The sequence below is a fragment of the Doryrhamphus excisus genome, linkage group LG13 (assembly GCF_037039965.1).
Source record: "Doryrhamphus excisus strain RoL-2023G ecotype Guam linkage group LG13, RoL_Dexc_Guam_v1.1, whole genome shotgun sequence".
NCBI lineage: Eukaryota > Metazoa > Chordata > Actinopteri > Syngnathiformes > Syngnathidae > Doryrhamphus > Doryrhamphus excisus.
Genome location: NC_136369.1, coordinates 3,938,058 through 3,951,400, shown reverse-complemented (window position 1 = coordinate 3,951,400; position 13,343 = coordinate 3,938,058). Strand labels below are relative to the sequence as shown.

The following is a 13,343-nucleotide window of genomic DNA, read 5'->3' as shown; positions in this document are numbered from 1 at the left end:
CAGTAAAGGAGATTCAAACAAGAGCATTTTCTATTCCGTTCTATTGTATTTACGAGAGTGTGTAAACGTTTGTCCGAATTATAAGTATTCGAGATGTCGAACCTTAATAGAAAGCGAAAATCTCTTCCAGCGTCCCCATCGGCTTGCTTTTGGTACAGTCCACAGCGCCTTTTGCTAACTCCAGCGAAGGCGAGTGGACCACAACATGCTGGAGACCGTAGCTCAGATAACCGCTTCGAAGTTAACTTTTTAATCCCGCTTTAATCCTGTCTTTTTGGGGGAGGCGGCGGAGGGTGGGTGAGGAAAAAAGGGGCGACAGAAATCAGTCATGGTTTTAGATTAACTTGCATGCCGGAGCGTCTTCTTGTACTACCAGCCCGCTGATATTGAAGAGAGAAGAGGCGCAAGGGGAAGCCCGGAGAAGAGCGAGCCAAGCGGGGTTCAAGATGCTGTGGGGTGTACTGATAAGTTTGCTGCTCAGCCTGAGTGCAGGTAGGAAAATGCTTGTGTTAAGTGCTGCAAAAATGAATGTGTTTGCGAACGTTTCTTAGACAAGGTTTGGTTCATTTTTGTTGCGCCAATATTAGTCTGTCATGCAGTATGCTTAAACAGCATGTTGGAGTTAAAGAGATTACCTCAGCGCTCACCTTTTGCGCTAATTTTTATTTTGGACCTAATTATTGGTTTGTACGAGTATATGTTTCTTTCGTAAAAATAGGAAGTGTAATGATGTGCTGTTATTTTGTTTTTAAAATACTTTTGTATGAGTACTGCACTGACTAGTTGATGTGGGAATATAACACTGAATCCTAATTAATTATTGTTTTGAAAAGGGATGTCTATTTAACATAGTTATCTGCAAGTGAAAGTACTGTTGAGAATACAGCCATATACAGAAAAAAAAGGTTTCTTCTGATTGCAGGTGAACTGGCTTGTTCATCCATGGTAATCTACATCCTGCCCCCCTCCCTCAGCCGCTCTTGTAATAGTGATTTCCAGCACCCCCTTCCTATGTTTTCCCTAACACCTTGTATTTACAACATGTCAGAACAGCCGCTGGAATGCATGGACCCTACTGAAGCTATTTCTAAGCGCACACAACAGGCTTAGCATCATGCATTGACACATGAATGCGCACACACTCATGCCGTGCCCTCTGACATGACCTTAAAAATATAGCAAGCAGGAAGGCAAAAATCACGTCTGTAATTGGGTACTTGGACTTCAAAGAGAGGTTGCTGTGATTGTTTCTGTTGCTAAATGTCACCAGAAGACAGTCTTCAAAATGTCAACCAGATAGATCCGATATCCGGTTGAAAATTAAAGGTCCCTCGGATGATCCATATTCTCTGTTTTGTTGCGTTCGTCATCCCTTCAGATGTAGTTATCCATGTTTCCTGCCTCGGTGCCCTTTTTATCTACCGCATGTCTTTATTATAGGGTTGTTCTGTCATAAAGCAATTAAGTCCGCTGGACCGTTTATCTTTGATTCTGTTGTCGTCTGTTGCACATAAATGTAATTTTCTCCTATCATGTATTTTCCTTTGCCAAATGACATGCAGTTTAAATGCTGTGGGTTTAAAATAGTCTCTTTCTGGATAGTACTGCATTTTAATTAACTGTTTGGGATCCTCATGCCAGCGATTGTGAATGTATCATTTTTCCCGCCTCCAGAGGTACATATATTTTTGTTAAGATGTTAAGATGCAAACTGGGCAAATACGGGTAACATAATAAAAAGGCATTGATATCAAAGGTCAAATGAAAGCAGTACAAGATGTGTAACCTTTATTCATGTTGTCTAGAAATACTGATCAGCGGTACTGCGTATTGATCCCTGATGTTCTTTCTGTTTCTTAGTCACGAGTCTTCATTGAAATATAGTTATCGATTCCAGTTTGTGATGCGCGCACTGCTATTGACAGCATAAAGGCAGCCATTTCTGTCTTACTGGTGATGCTCTAACAATGTATAATTCTGTGTGTGTGTGTTTGTGTATCTCATAATCCATGTGAGGTCATAATGCCTTCCTTGATGCGTCTAGTGGCCTTACAGTAATTGGCAGAGTTTGACTAATGGCATTTTGGAGAGTCGAGTATACACTTTAATGAGGCACTCTGGGACAGGATGATCATCTCAACCTCTGCTTCCGCCCCCAAAGTCTCTTTTGCTTATCAAGTGTTAATTGGACTCACAGGTTGACCCAGAAGATGTGTTCCTGTTCCCCTGAAGGCTTCTTTGCGCTGAATCATAGAATTTGATTTGACAGATACTTGATTGGGAAAAGGGAACAGATTTGAAGAAAGACAGTACTTCAGTACCAATCTGACAACCAGGCAGTGTTCCAAAATGTCTTTGCTTGGGTGGATTTTGGTTGTTTTTAATCAGCCAAGCAACAAGGAAGAAAGTACATAGTGTGGTGGCGGAAGAATACGGAGGCAATTTATTTTCCTCTATTTTCTGGAAAATGGTGACCACTAAGGTTCTGTCATTATGTTGCTTCTATTTGTCGTATGATACGTGTTCTTCATTTTCTGCTTATGTGATCCAATTTGTTTTGTTTATTGTTTTCATTTATTCTGACTTCTTGAGGAATGTTAAGGATGCACTTTTTAAGCTATTTAATGTAAATGTATGTGGGAAGTTTATTTCATTTCCATTATGCGAGTGTCACTTAGGATAGAAAGAGCACATTGGGTGGGATTAATGTCGCTCTTCAGTTCTGCTTCGACCTTCTCTGCTGGCTAAGTCCTCAAATCACATTGATCAGTTTCTTGACATCGCCTTCTCATCAGGACCAGACACTGCCACAACTGTCTCACTTGTGGTTAAAAAAAAAAAAAAAAAAGAACTTGCAGATGTAGATTTGCTTACCCAGCAAACCTTAAAATGTAAATTTATAACTTTGTTTTGCTAAATAGCTCCAACACCCCATCAGATTAAGTGCCCCAGTTATTTAGTTGGCATTAATGGCCTTGCAATGTTGATGTCTACTTAAAGACAGACAGATTTATTACTGGCCACAAGTTGATTTTGGTCCAGATTCCACTCTGCAAGCCATATTTTCTTTAAGCAGGAAAAGGTTGTTTTGGAGGATGTGGCCCTCAGTCATGTCTATGAATCACTGTTCCTTTTTCATCTGGCAGCATTTGCATATGACTTTCTTGTTGATGTTTTACCTCGTCAGGGCCTTGAGGGTCCTGAGGTGGGTAAATTCTTCATTAGCTAATTCTGCAGTGCTGCAATTATGAAGACCACTGAGCTAATAAACATTGTGCAAAATGAAGAGTAGGAAATGACACCCCTGTGTAGTATTTTACAAAGTGTGCTGCCCTTCTGCAATCCCTGGCTTGGATGTGCAATGCAACCATATTTGTCTTTGTTGGGTTTTTCTCATTTTTTCTTGTAGGCTGAGCACTGTCTTTCAGCTTTTTACTAATGAATAATTGCAATGGCACCTTGAACAAGTTGTGCAACAGTGTAAAATAGACGTGTGATATTTGTGTGTGATTTATTTTCATTTTAGCCTGCGGTATAATGCATGGTTCACTCCTTGGTATTGCTGGTTAGGTTTGTGTCAGGCAGGCTTTTGCATTCCCCGGGGGGAGACAGACTCAGCCACCTGATACCCCCACTGTGTTTTGTTTGTCCCAGCAATGGAGGTAACCTGCGATTGCTTAATTTACTCATAATATTCTCATATGCACCCCCGTACACATTCATCTGCACATGTTCCTTCACTTTCCTATAAATCACAAAGCTCACTCCCGCTAGTAGGTCGGCGTCCTCTGCAGAAGACCTTTCGGCTACCTTTTTGGGGCCGTTTCTGATTTCAGAACATGATGCTATGGCCCTCGGGCCAATTTCAATGATGTTCACTGTGATGATATATGTCACCGATGTCAGCTTTAAAAACATGCAAGCAAAAATCTAAGTAAACCTTTGGCAACCCTCTTGTTACAAGTCGATTTGTAACAGCAGAACACGTCATGTCTTTGCCCATGCAGTTTTACATTTGGTACAATTAAGAATTTTGATTAAAATTGAATCAGCTACTTTTTTGGTGTCACTCAACTGATTTTTTCTGCTCAAATAATTCATGTATTACGTGTGCAACAATTTGATACAGTGGGATCAACACCACTTATCCAACCATTCTGCATACTAGGGTTGGGTGATATGGACCTTAGCATGTATCACAATATTTTTAGGATGTATCATGATATGACGACATAAAATATAAAGCTACCAAACATACGCCTTATAATGAAATACACTTGTCTGAAATTGTAAAGCACATGTACATTTATTGGTAACGGACTGGTTAACTTTTCTAATGGGATGTCAGCCTCTGCACACATTGCTACTAAATCTTCAACAAACTGTAATGCTTGTGCTTATCATTAAGTCACCCATGCAATTCCAACTGCAAATGGATGATATTTTTCATGACAGTCTTGTTTTGTTTACGCAAACATGGGGCAAACGGTGGAAGTGTGTTCCGTGTGTGTGGGGATTGTGTATTCACGGCTAAGATGCGCTATGTTCAAAAATATACATGCTTCTCATATCTTTTCACTCAGAACTTCCACGTCGTCACGGGGCATTGTAAAACAGTCCTTACATTAAAGCCGTAAAACACAACATGGTGAAAATGCACTTATCGAGCTACACACAACCACACAAGCTAGTTTCCATTCACGCTCTGGAAGAGGAGATTCAGCCAACTTTTGCCGGAGTTTGTCGCCAATTCAACCTATTTAGGTCAGGGGGGGATTGTTCAGTGTTCATAATGATTTCATGCCACGACTGAGCAGTCTGCGAGTAAATACGTTTCTTCTTCTCACGATCACAGCGTTTCATCCATGTCATACATCCGTCATCAACTCATTTATACCGGTATAAGTCATTTTCTTATCATTGGAAGAATCAATACCATCCGTTTTCTGTGGCGCTTATGTATATTACTGTAAACTGTCAGCAAGTTTGTTGTTTGTGTTAATTGCAGTCTTCACTTCTCTCCCTGAGCTTTTATAAGATGTGTCCTCGAAGGAAGAGTGTAACCTGGATTAAAGGTGTGGATCATTGTGGTGATGCCTTCGTCTTCAACCATGGACAGAGGCATCATTCAGTAACAATCATGTTGAGGATACTCTAGGAATGTCTTTCTCATCTTGAAGCCCGTCAGTTGGCTGTTTTTGAATGAAATGAGAACGATAGCACAGTATGAGTATGTATTCTAGCACAATTTACAACAACTCAATAATTACCTTGTCTTATTTGCAGCATTTGGTTTAGGCAAGTACGTAGCCCAAAGAGAAAAACATTATGAGGTTAATGTTATTTGTTGTCCCAGCCAGGGTAAGCTTTGAAAGTACACCTTATTCGGTCAAGTGTTTGTTCTTCACATGCTGTACTAAATTAAAACTTTACCTTACCTTTTGTGGCATGAGTTGCAGAATGCAAAATTTACATCTCTCACAAGTATCATTTCCACACGGCAGACATGTTGGGTTGGGTTTGCAGCCGCATGCCTGTGCAGTGTGAAGGGAAGGGGGAGGGGACACACCCCAAGACAGCGGGACAGGACACTGCATATAGTGGTCTCCACAGCCTGCAGACGGCAATAGTACCAGCCACAGGTGATCGGTTTTCAGGATAGGTATTGAAGGCATTGATCGGCTCATATTGATTGGTAGCCGATCAGTTGGAGCACCTCAATGTAGTTATCTTTATTGCCATATTGAATTGAATTGTAAATTGTTTAATTTATTTTATTATTTTTAGGGCTTGCAGGCCGGCCGAGTGGTTAGAGCGCAGGCCACACAGCTCGGAGACCCGATTCCACCCTCAGGCATCTCTGTATAGAGTTTGCATGTTCTCCCCATGCATGCGTGGGTTTTCTTCAGGGACTCCGGCTTCTTCCCAAATTCCAAAAACATGTTAGGTCAATTGGAGACTCCAAATTTCCCATATGTGTAAATGTGAGTGGTTGTTTGTCTATATGTGCCCTGTGATTGGCTGGTGAAGACAGCTGGGATAGGCTCCAGCACGCCCGTGACCCCTGTGCGGATAAGTGGTAGAAAATGAATGAATGAATGAATGGCTATTTTAATAAAGGGGGTGTTTTTGTTTTATGTGTTTCTTTCTTTAATATATTCCCAGCAGAAAATGAGACAGGAATAGCTGCACCAGATACATTTAATTGAAAAAAACATGCTTTTGAGTTTAAGCAAATGTTGGTAATTTCACTAAAATAAGTTAAAAGGACATGAAAATGTTTTTGATGATTTTGAATATAAAACAAATAAACTATTGCGCTTTGATGCTACAGTATGGACTCAAAAGGAATCGTGAATTTTCCGAATTCTTACATCCCCATTATGTAGGTGCAAAAGTTTGGAGAGTATAACTCAATCATATTTAAAGACATATTTAAAGAACATAGGAATGATGGTGATGTTCTTTAAATATGTCCGGCCCAATGCCAGTGTTGTTATGCTATGGAAAGGGGCATTTGTGGTGTGTTGGCCCTGTACTGTGTGGTTGACTTCCTAGGGGGTGGCAGATTATTACAGGCTGTAATAAACTCTGCTTTTCTGTCTCTGCGGGGGCCTGCTGTAGAGGACAGAATGATAAGCAGTGCTGGAGACTCGCTGTCTGAGCACAACCAGGGAAGGGGGGCAGGGATGCAAAGACATTTTGAAGGACACACGTGTACAAATCCATTGTAACTTAATTCTTAATTCTTCAGCTTTGTCCTTGGTTGGAAAAACATCTGTTGGGACTTGAGAACAAAATTTGGAAGACCAGTTAAGAAAAAAAAAGTGAAACACTGCATTGTCCTCGGTGTATGTTCAGCCATGCATTATGAATAAGCCACTTATATGGTTTGTCTCCAGGATCACGAACGCACCATGAGAGCCTCTGCTGATAAGTGGAGGACAGTTTTTCAATGCCGTTGTAGTTTTCAGTCAATGTGATTGTGACTTTCAGCAGCCATATTTTCAACATTCCTTAAGAATGTTTTTGGTAAGATGTTTGTGTTACTGAAAAATCTCTTATTGTTATCAGGATTTTATTTTTCAGATGGTTTTTTTTTAAATTATTGTTATAAAGCTTTTTAATGAGCAACAAATAAAAAAAAAAGTTGTCAACAGTTGGCTCCAAACACTACAACTTACAGATATTCTTATGTTTGAACCCGGAGCAGCTTGATAGTCATTTAGTGTGAGAAAATACCACAGACTCCTGTTGCTGGAAATGCTCAACAAATGTGTTTGAGGCTCAAAATAGTCCACACGAAGTGTGCAAAGTTGTCCTGTTGTGTGCTGGCCAGCTGTTTGAGCGTATTAGTTCTCTCTTTTTGTAATGGATATATTTACATTTCCCCTCAGAACAAATGGGGCTGTGGCACAGAGAGGGTATGTCACTCAGAGCCACACGAGGCCAGTTGTCTACTGGCTTTGGTCTATTGTTGGGATTTACAGACAATAGGGAAGGTAAGCTGTATTATTTTTAAAGAAGCCAAAATTCCAACATAAATACGTGATGCTAGCTAAGTTAGCTTTGTCCTTCTCCTTCACAGTAGACAAAAATGGATTGGGTGAGAGTGCACTGTATAAATAAACACAGAGACAGACTGGCTTCTTTACCAACTGGACATGGCCTCATTCACAACACCTCTATATTGCCTAATAAAAACAGGGATACGTTTGTTGTTAATTGCCCTCAGTTTAAGCATCCTTGCATCTTTTGAAAGTATTCCAACTAGCTGGAATGTTACTCAGCAGAGGACAGTCCTGAATACTAATTTGAACCAAATTGTACATGTTTGTTTGTACCCACCTCTCGTATATTCCCAAATGAGGTCATTCTAATCAATGCTTCATTTACTGAAAATCAAATGGAATTGGTGGATAAGTGGTTTCATATGTAAGGATCGACCAATCACCCAAAGTTAAGGAAATTGGGCAGCATGCTTAATTTCACCTTTATTCACATTTTGGCAAAAAGGCTGTGTGTGGAAGTATTTACTCGGCAGACCGCTCAATCGTGGCACAAAATGATTATAAACACTGAACCATCCAGTCCTGGCGATAAACGCTGGCAAAAGTTGGCTGAATCTCCTCACACAGTGCGTGAATGGGAGCTAGCAGGGGTTAAAAATTTAGTATTTTTCCATATTTTTTTGCTTACAACTCTAAATCCTCCTTCTAACACATGGTCACCACCTTCAACTATTTAGACTACTTTTCCTGTTCAGCAGTAGGGGTCTGAGAGATGGGGGGCCCGCAGCTGTGTGATCACTTCCAAGAGCCCTTGCATGAAGGCTTCCCATTGCCCTCAATGCCAGCATGCACATACAGCGTGTTTGAGCATATGTTCCGGAAGTCACACTTCCATTTCAAGCCTCAGATTAGACCTGAGTGTGATATGATTTTGACTGATAGAAACCCTTGGAGTTCACGCTCTAAGCCATGCAGTGGAAAGTCATCTATAAATGGCACTAGGAGGCATGGCTTTACATGCACACTTCCTATTTTAACAGTATAAATTCAGCATTTTTTAATGCACAAATGAAACAAAGACTTTTTAAATGTGATGCATTTAAAAAAGTAGGCAAGATGGCATTTGATAAAAAAAAAAACAAAACATGCTGCTACTTACAGTATGAACATGTGGCATTGTAGTGTCACTTTTCCTTCCCATTCCTTTCTGAGACAACTGTAGGGAAGCACCTGCTAAGTATCTGGTGACTTTCTAGCTGTTGAAAGGAATGCTGAGCCATTTGGGTAATCAGAAACGTGTTCAATAAAACACAGGGGTCTGTCCATAAATCTGATTTGTCTTTTAATAGCTATACAGTCATTTTAAAGTAATGCATTATTTTCACAGAACATTCATTTCAATTATGCATGTTATTGAATGTATTACATTTTATATCTAATAATAGTTCTACATAATTTAGTCTGCAATACAAAAGATATGTTTTAGATTTGCAAAATCTCTTGCAACAAAAAAACAGACAATTTAGCGGAGTCCATCTTAACCACGAAATAGCGTAAACTGAGGACCGCCTGTACCACCTTATGGCATTGGTTCCAAGATTTAGTCTGGGGACCACTGAGACTGTACTTCATTATGGCTTAAATTAGTTTAGATGCCAGAGGAAAGTCAGTGGCAAGCCAGTATAATTGGGGTATCGGTCATTTCACTTTCCTGGAGGTATTTCATGTGCACATTGAGACATGCGCTCGCACAGAAGCAGCTGAAACATCCTCAGGGTGAGTATGTTCTCAAAATGCCTTTGCCCTTCTAAAGTGACATCTTTCACTTTTGTTCCCTCGATACTGGTGTGGAGTGATGTCATCAAAATGTATGAGAGCCGAAACCTGAGACTGGACACAACAAACAGACAACACCGCGCATACACAAAAACAACGCTTGATACGAAAGAACGTGGTTATCTCACAGCTAGCAGGTGAGGGGCATGCTGTTTTTGTTTAGGTGTATATTAGTGTGTTCTTGTTCGGTTGTTTCCCTGATGCAAATAGTTCAGCCAAGCCTGTGATGAGGCAAATAGAGGTGCTTGTTGTGAAGGTGGTGGAGGACTTCATTAAACAAACAGTGAAGGGCTCTGGAGGCCCCATTGAAGCCTGGAACTGGAATGGGGACACAAGTGAAAGAGCTGCACTCCCTAATGAACTCGAGTGGCCCTTAGAAGTGGGGCTTTTTTACAGAAGCTAAGGAGGACAAAGTGTCAAAACAAGCCCAGCCCCTTGCTGTTCACACAGGCTAAACACCACCTTTTGACTCTTAGGAGTGTGGGCATCTGAAGGGGAGGCCACAAGGAGAAACGAAAGGGAGGAAGAACGTACTTGCTAAAACAATGGCCTCTTAAATCAAGCACCCCTCCTTGCCTCTTTCCCCCTACTTTGCTCCTGTGCTGCTGCCTCCCAAACCCCCTCCTTGTATCACCGCAACATCCAATTAGTCTACTCTTGCACAAGCGGTTGGAAGCCCCGTATATTGGAGGGGCCTCAGAGGAGGAGGCTTAAAAGTTGTGGCTGTGTAGCTGTTCCTCTTTGAAAGATCTTAGTAGTCACAGGAGAGTCTTGGACTCTTCAAAGCACTCAACTCTGCTACTGGGGAGGCATGCGTATCATCATGTCCTCTGCCAACAGTACCCTATTTTCCCCTTTGTCCTCCTCCTCTTACGTGCCAAAATTTCACCAGTTTGCAACCCCTTCATTGCTCTGTCACACTTGGCCGCTCCAAGTGCTTGTCCCTTTGCTTTTGTTGCCTCCCCCTTCGGTATTTACCATAGTTGAAGACCAGAAAGACGTTTGTCTGTGATTCAAAGTTTGTTCCAGCAATTACTATGACTGATTAAAGAGTTGGTCTACACAGCAAGTCATGTACGATTCTGAAACTCCTTCTCTATTTCATAATAGCACCTTCTGGACACAACTGAGGTCAGCTGTGCATAAGGACACAAGATTGGTTGTGCTGACTGTTGCCAAAAATGCTCTGCCAAGACCAAATTGTAGTCCTGGTGAAATGAAGAAATCTGTGTTTTTGTACTTTCTTAGCAATTATCAACCAGTCCTCTTCACATTCTCATGAATTGTCTTACAATGGACTGTACCAATCAAAAGGCATATTATTTTTGAGGGACAGCTCACACTAAACAGTATGTTAGGTTCAAATGTGTTTCACACAATCTTCAAACATCTTGATAGAAGAATCAAGCTGGCCCTGTACATAAAGGCGCTCTTGGAACAAAATTAGCCATCAGACTCCATAATATAAAGGTACCCACTCCAGGTGAGTTAGAGCGCACACTGAGAAAGGCTGATCATCTCGTCCGAGGTTATTTGCTTAGCCTTCTCACTGTCACGCACATACATGGCTGCGTTAGCTGCCGTTTGACGGAATATCACTTTATGAGCGTTTGTTCTTCAAATGCCATATTAAATTAGAGCTTCTTAATAGTACCATGTACGTGGTGGGTGGTGGCAGTTAAGTTCCACATGGCAGACATGATTGTTTTGATTTGGCACGCTTGTGCAATGTGAAGTAAAGTGGGAAGAGGACACTACCCAACGCTTTAGTTATGGTAAGACACGACACTGCATGCATGGATCGCTGCAGGCTGCAATAATACTAGCCACAGTGGGGCGGCTTTTGTGATCAGTGTAGAAAGACTTTTGTCATATGCATGTGCCGATCATGTGATTTTATTTATATGGAAATTGACAGATAGGTGGCCGATCGATCTAAGGACTCTTAGTGAAAAATTACATGACTGCGCCAACAGAAACTTAAACATAAGCTAAACATAACAGTGTAACCAAAGATGGCTCCAAAAGAACCAGGGGAGTCATCTTAATTTGAATAAATTAAACTTGGAGGCCTTCAACAAAATCTCTGAGGTTGCTAATCACAGCTGCCTTAGGTGTTGTTTTGGCCCCCAAAAGAAAAACACATCCATGTTTAGTAGTCTCATGGTCTTCATTTTCATTTAGCTTACAATGGAAGAACTCCATTGATGTTTTTTATGTTTGAATAATGAAACTGTAAGACTGTCAGAGAGTCAGTATCAGCATAGTGGCTCTGTGCTGTTCCTGAATTGATAGAGTACCTGTATAGTAGAAAAGTATGCATATAGTGGTGTGATTTGATGTGATCCTGAACATAAAACTGCCATATACAGTATGCTATTTGAGGTCAGTATACCTTCTGTTTGGAACTTAAAGACTCTCACTTAACTGTGCATTCACTTTACCCAGGCAATCTTTCATTTTGACATGTTCGAACTCTGAGGATGATCTACAGTACTCTTCTAGTCATGAGCATGGCAAAGCAGTCTAAAGAATATTTCCCCTGTGAGGCAAGTGAATGCAGGATCGGCAATTCTCATGCTGACATCTGAGATTCATCTGTGAGAAATATTCCTTTCGTTTGAGAATGGAGTTGATGGAGTAATTCCACTCTCGATGTTTAATTTTCAAATACCAAAAAATAAGATTATGAATATATGTGCTGTGTTTGGTGCTTCTTTTTTTTAAAATGTCAATCAGTGTTAAGGGCTGACATGTGTATGTTTAGTTGGGGTTTCCTCCCAGTCTTGACCTTACAAATCCTGAACTGGTGTAGTTTGATTGGTAAAGGGAATGGTTGTGACATTTTGACACTTTGATGGCTAATGTAAAAATACCTTACCCAGACTCTACTCCCCACACTCAAAGAAATCATTTGCTGGGTGAACGTAATAAAATTATGGAAATAATTTCCATGTAATTAAAAAATGCTGTCATTTAATGAGATACTTACTTACCAATGGAGATCTTTTTCCACCAGGGATGGTTTAACTTTTGATGGATGCGAGAAGATTGGCGTGAGGCAGTATAGGCTAGCTCCCCGACTCTCTGCTATGGCGCTTCTCCACCGGGAGCTACCTTAGCTCATGAATAGGGCCATGTATTACTGCTCACAGCTAGGAGGACCACGGTTCGATTCCACCCTCGGCCATCTCTGTGTGGAGTTTGCATGTTCTCCCCGTTTTCTCCGGGTAATCCGGTTTCCTCCCACATTCCAAAAACATGCTAGGTTAATTGGCAACTCCATAGGTATGAATGTGAGTGTGAATGGTTGCTTGTCTATATGTGTACTGGCGACCAGTCCAGGGTGTACCCCCGCATCTCGCCCCCGCGACCCTCGTGAGGAAAAAGCAGCAGAAAATGAATGAATGAATGTATTACTGCCACCTACTGCTCTGGAGAGGTATTGCTAATGGGATTCCAATCTGAACCCAATAGGTTGTGCTGACATAAAGCGATCAAGTAGTTTTAAGAATTTTGCTTGTCATTTTAAAACTACATGATTGAAAAATGTCTAACCACTACACACGAATAAATATAGCAGAAACTACATGTTACACTTTTGTTGATAAAACAGACACCCATGTTGCTTTTTTGAGAGCAGTGGTCCCCTAGGTAAATCGAGGTTGAGACCCCTGATGTAGAGAACAGTTTGTCTTGTTTGCTGGGTGAACGTAATAAAATTATGGAAATAATTTCCATGTAATTAAAAAATGCTGTCATTTAATGAGATACTTACTTACCAATGGAGATCTTTTTCCACCAGGGATGGTTTAACTTTTGATGGATGCGAGAAGATTGGCGTGAGGCAGTATAGGCTAGCTCCCCGACTCTCTGCTATGGCGCTTCTCCACCGGGAGCTACCTTAGCTCATGAATAGGGCCATGTATTACTGCTCACAGCTAGGAGGACCACGGTTCGATTCCACCCTCGGCCATCTCTGTGTGGAGTTTGCAT

The 13,343-nt window shown here is 41.1% G+C and overlaps 1 protein-coding gene across 3 annotated transcripts in view; it reads left to right on the top strand.

Annotated features, from left to right (window-relative positions):
- Positions 1-219: 219 nt before the first annotated feature.
- Positions 220-13,343, top strand: part of lrp4 (low density lipoprotein receptor-related protein 4) — a 113,438-nt gene continuing 100,314 nt past the window's right edge. For all 3 annotated transcript variants that reach the window (XM_058088486.2, XM_058088485.2, XM_058088487.2), the window contains exon 1: positions 220-492. In XM_058088486.2, coding sequence (XP_057944469.2) covers positions 447-492 — 46 coding nt within the window. In that variant the 5' untranslated portion in view covers positions 220-446. The remainder of the gene's footprint in view (positions 493-13,343) is intronic.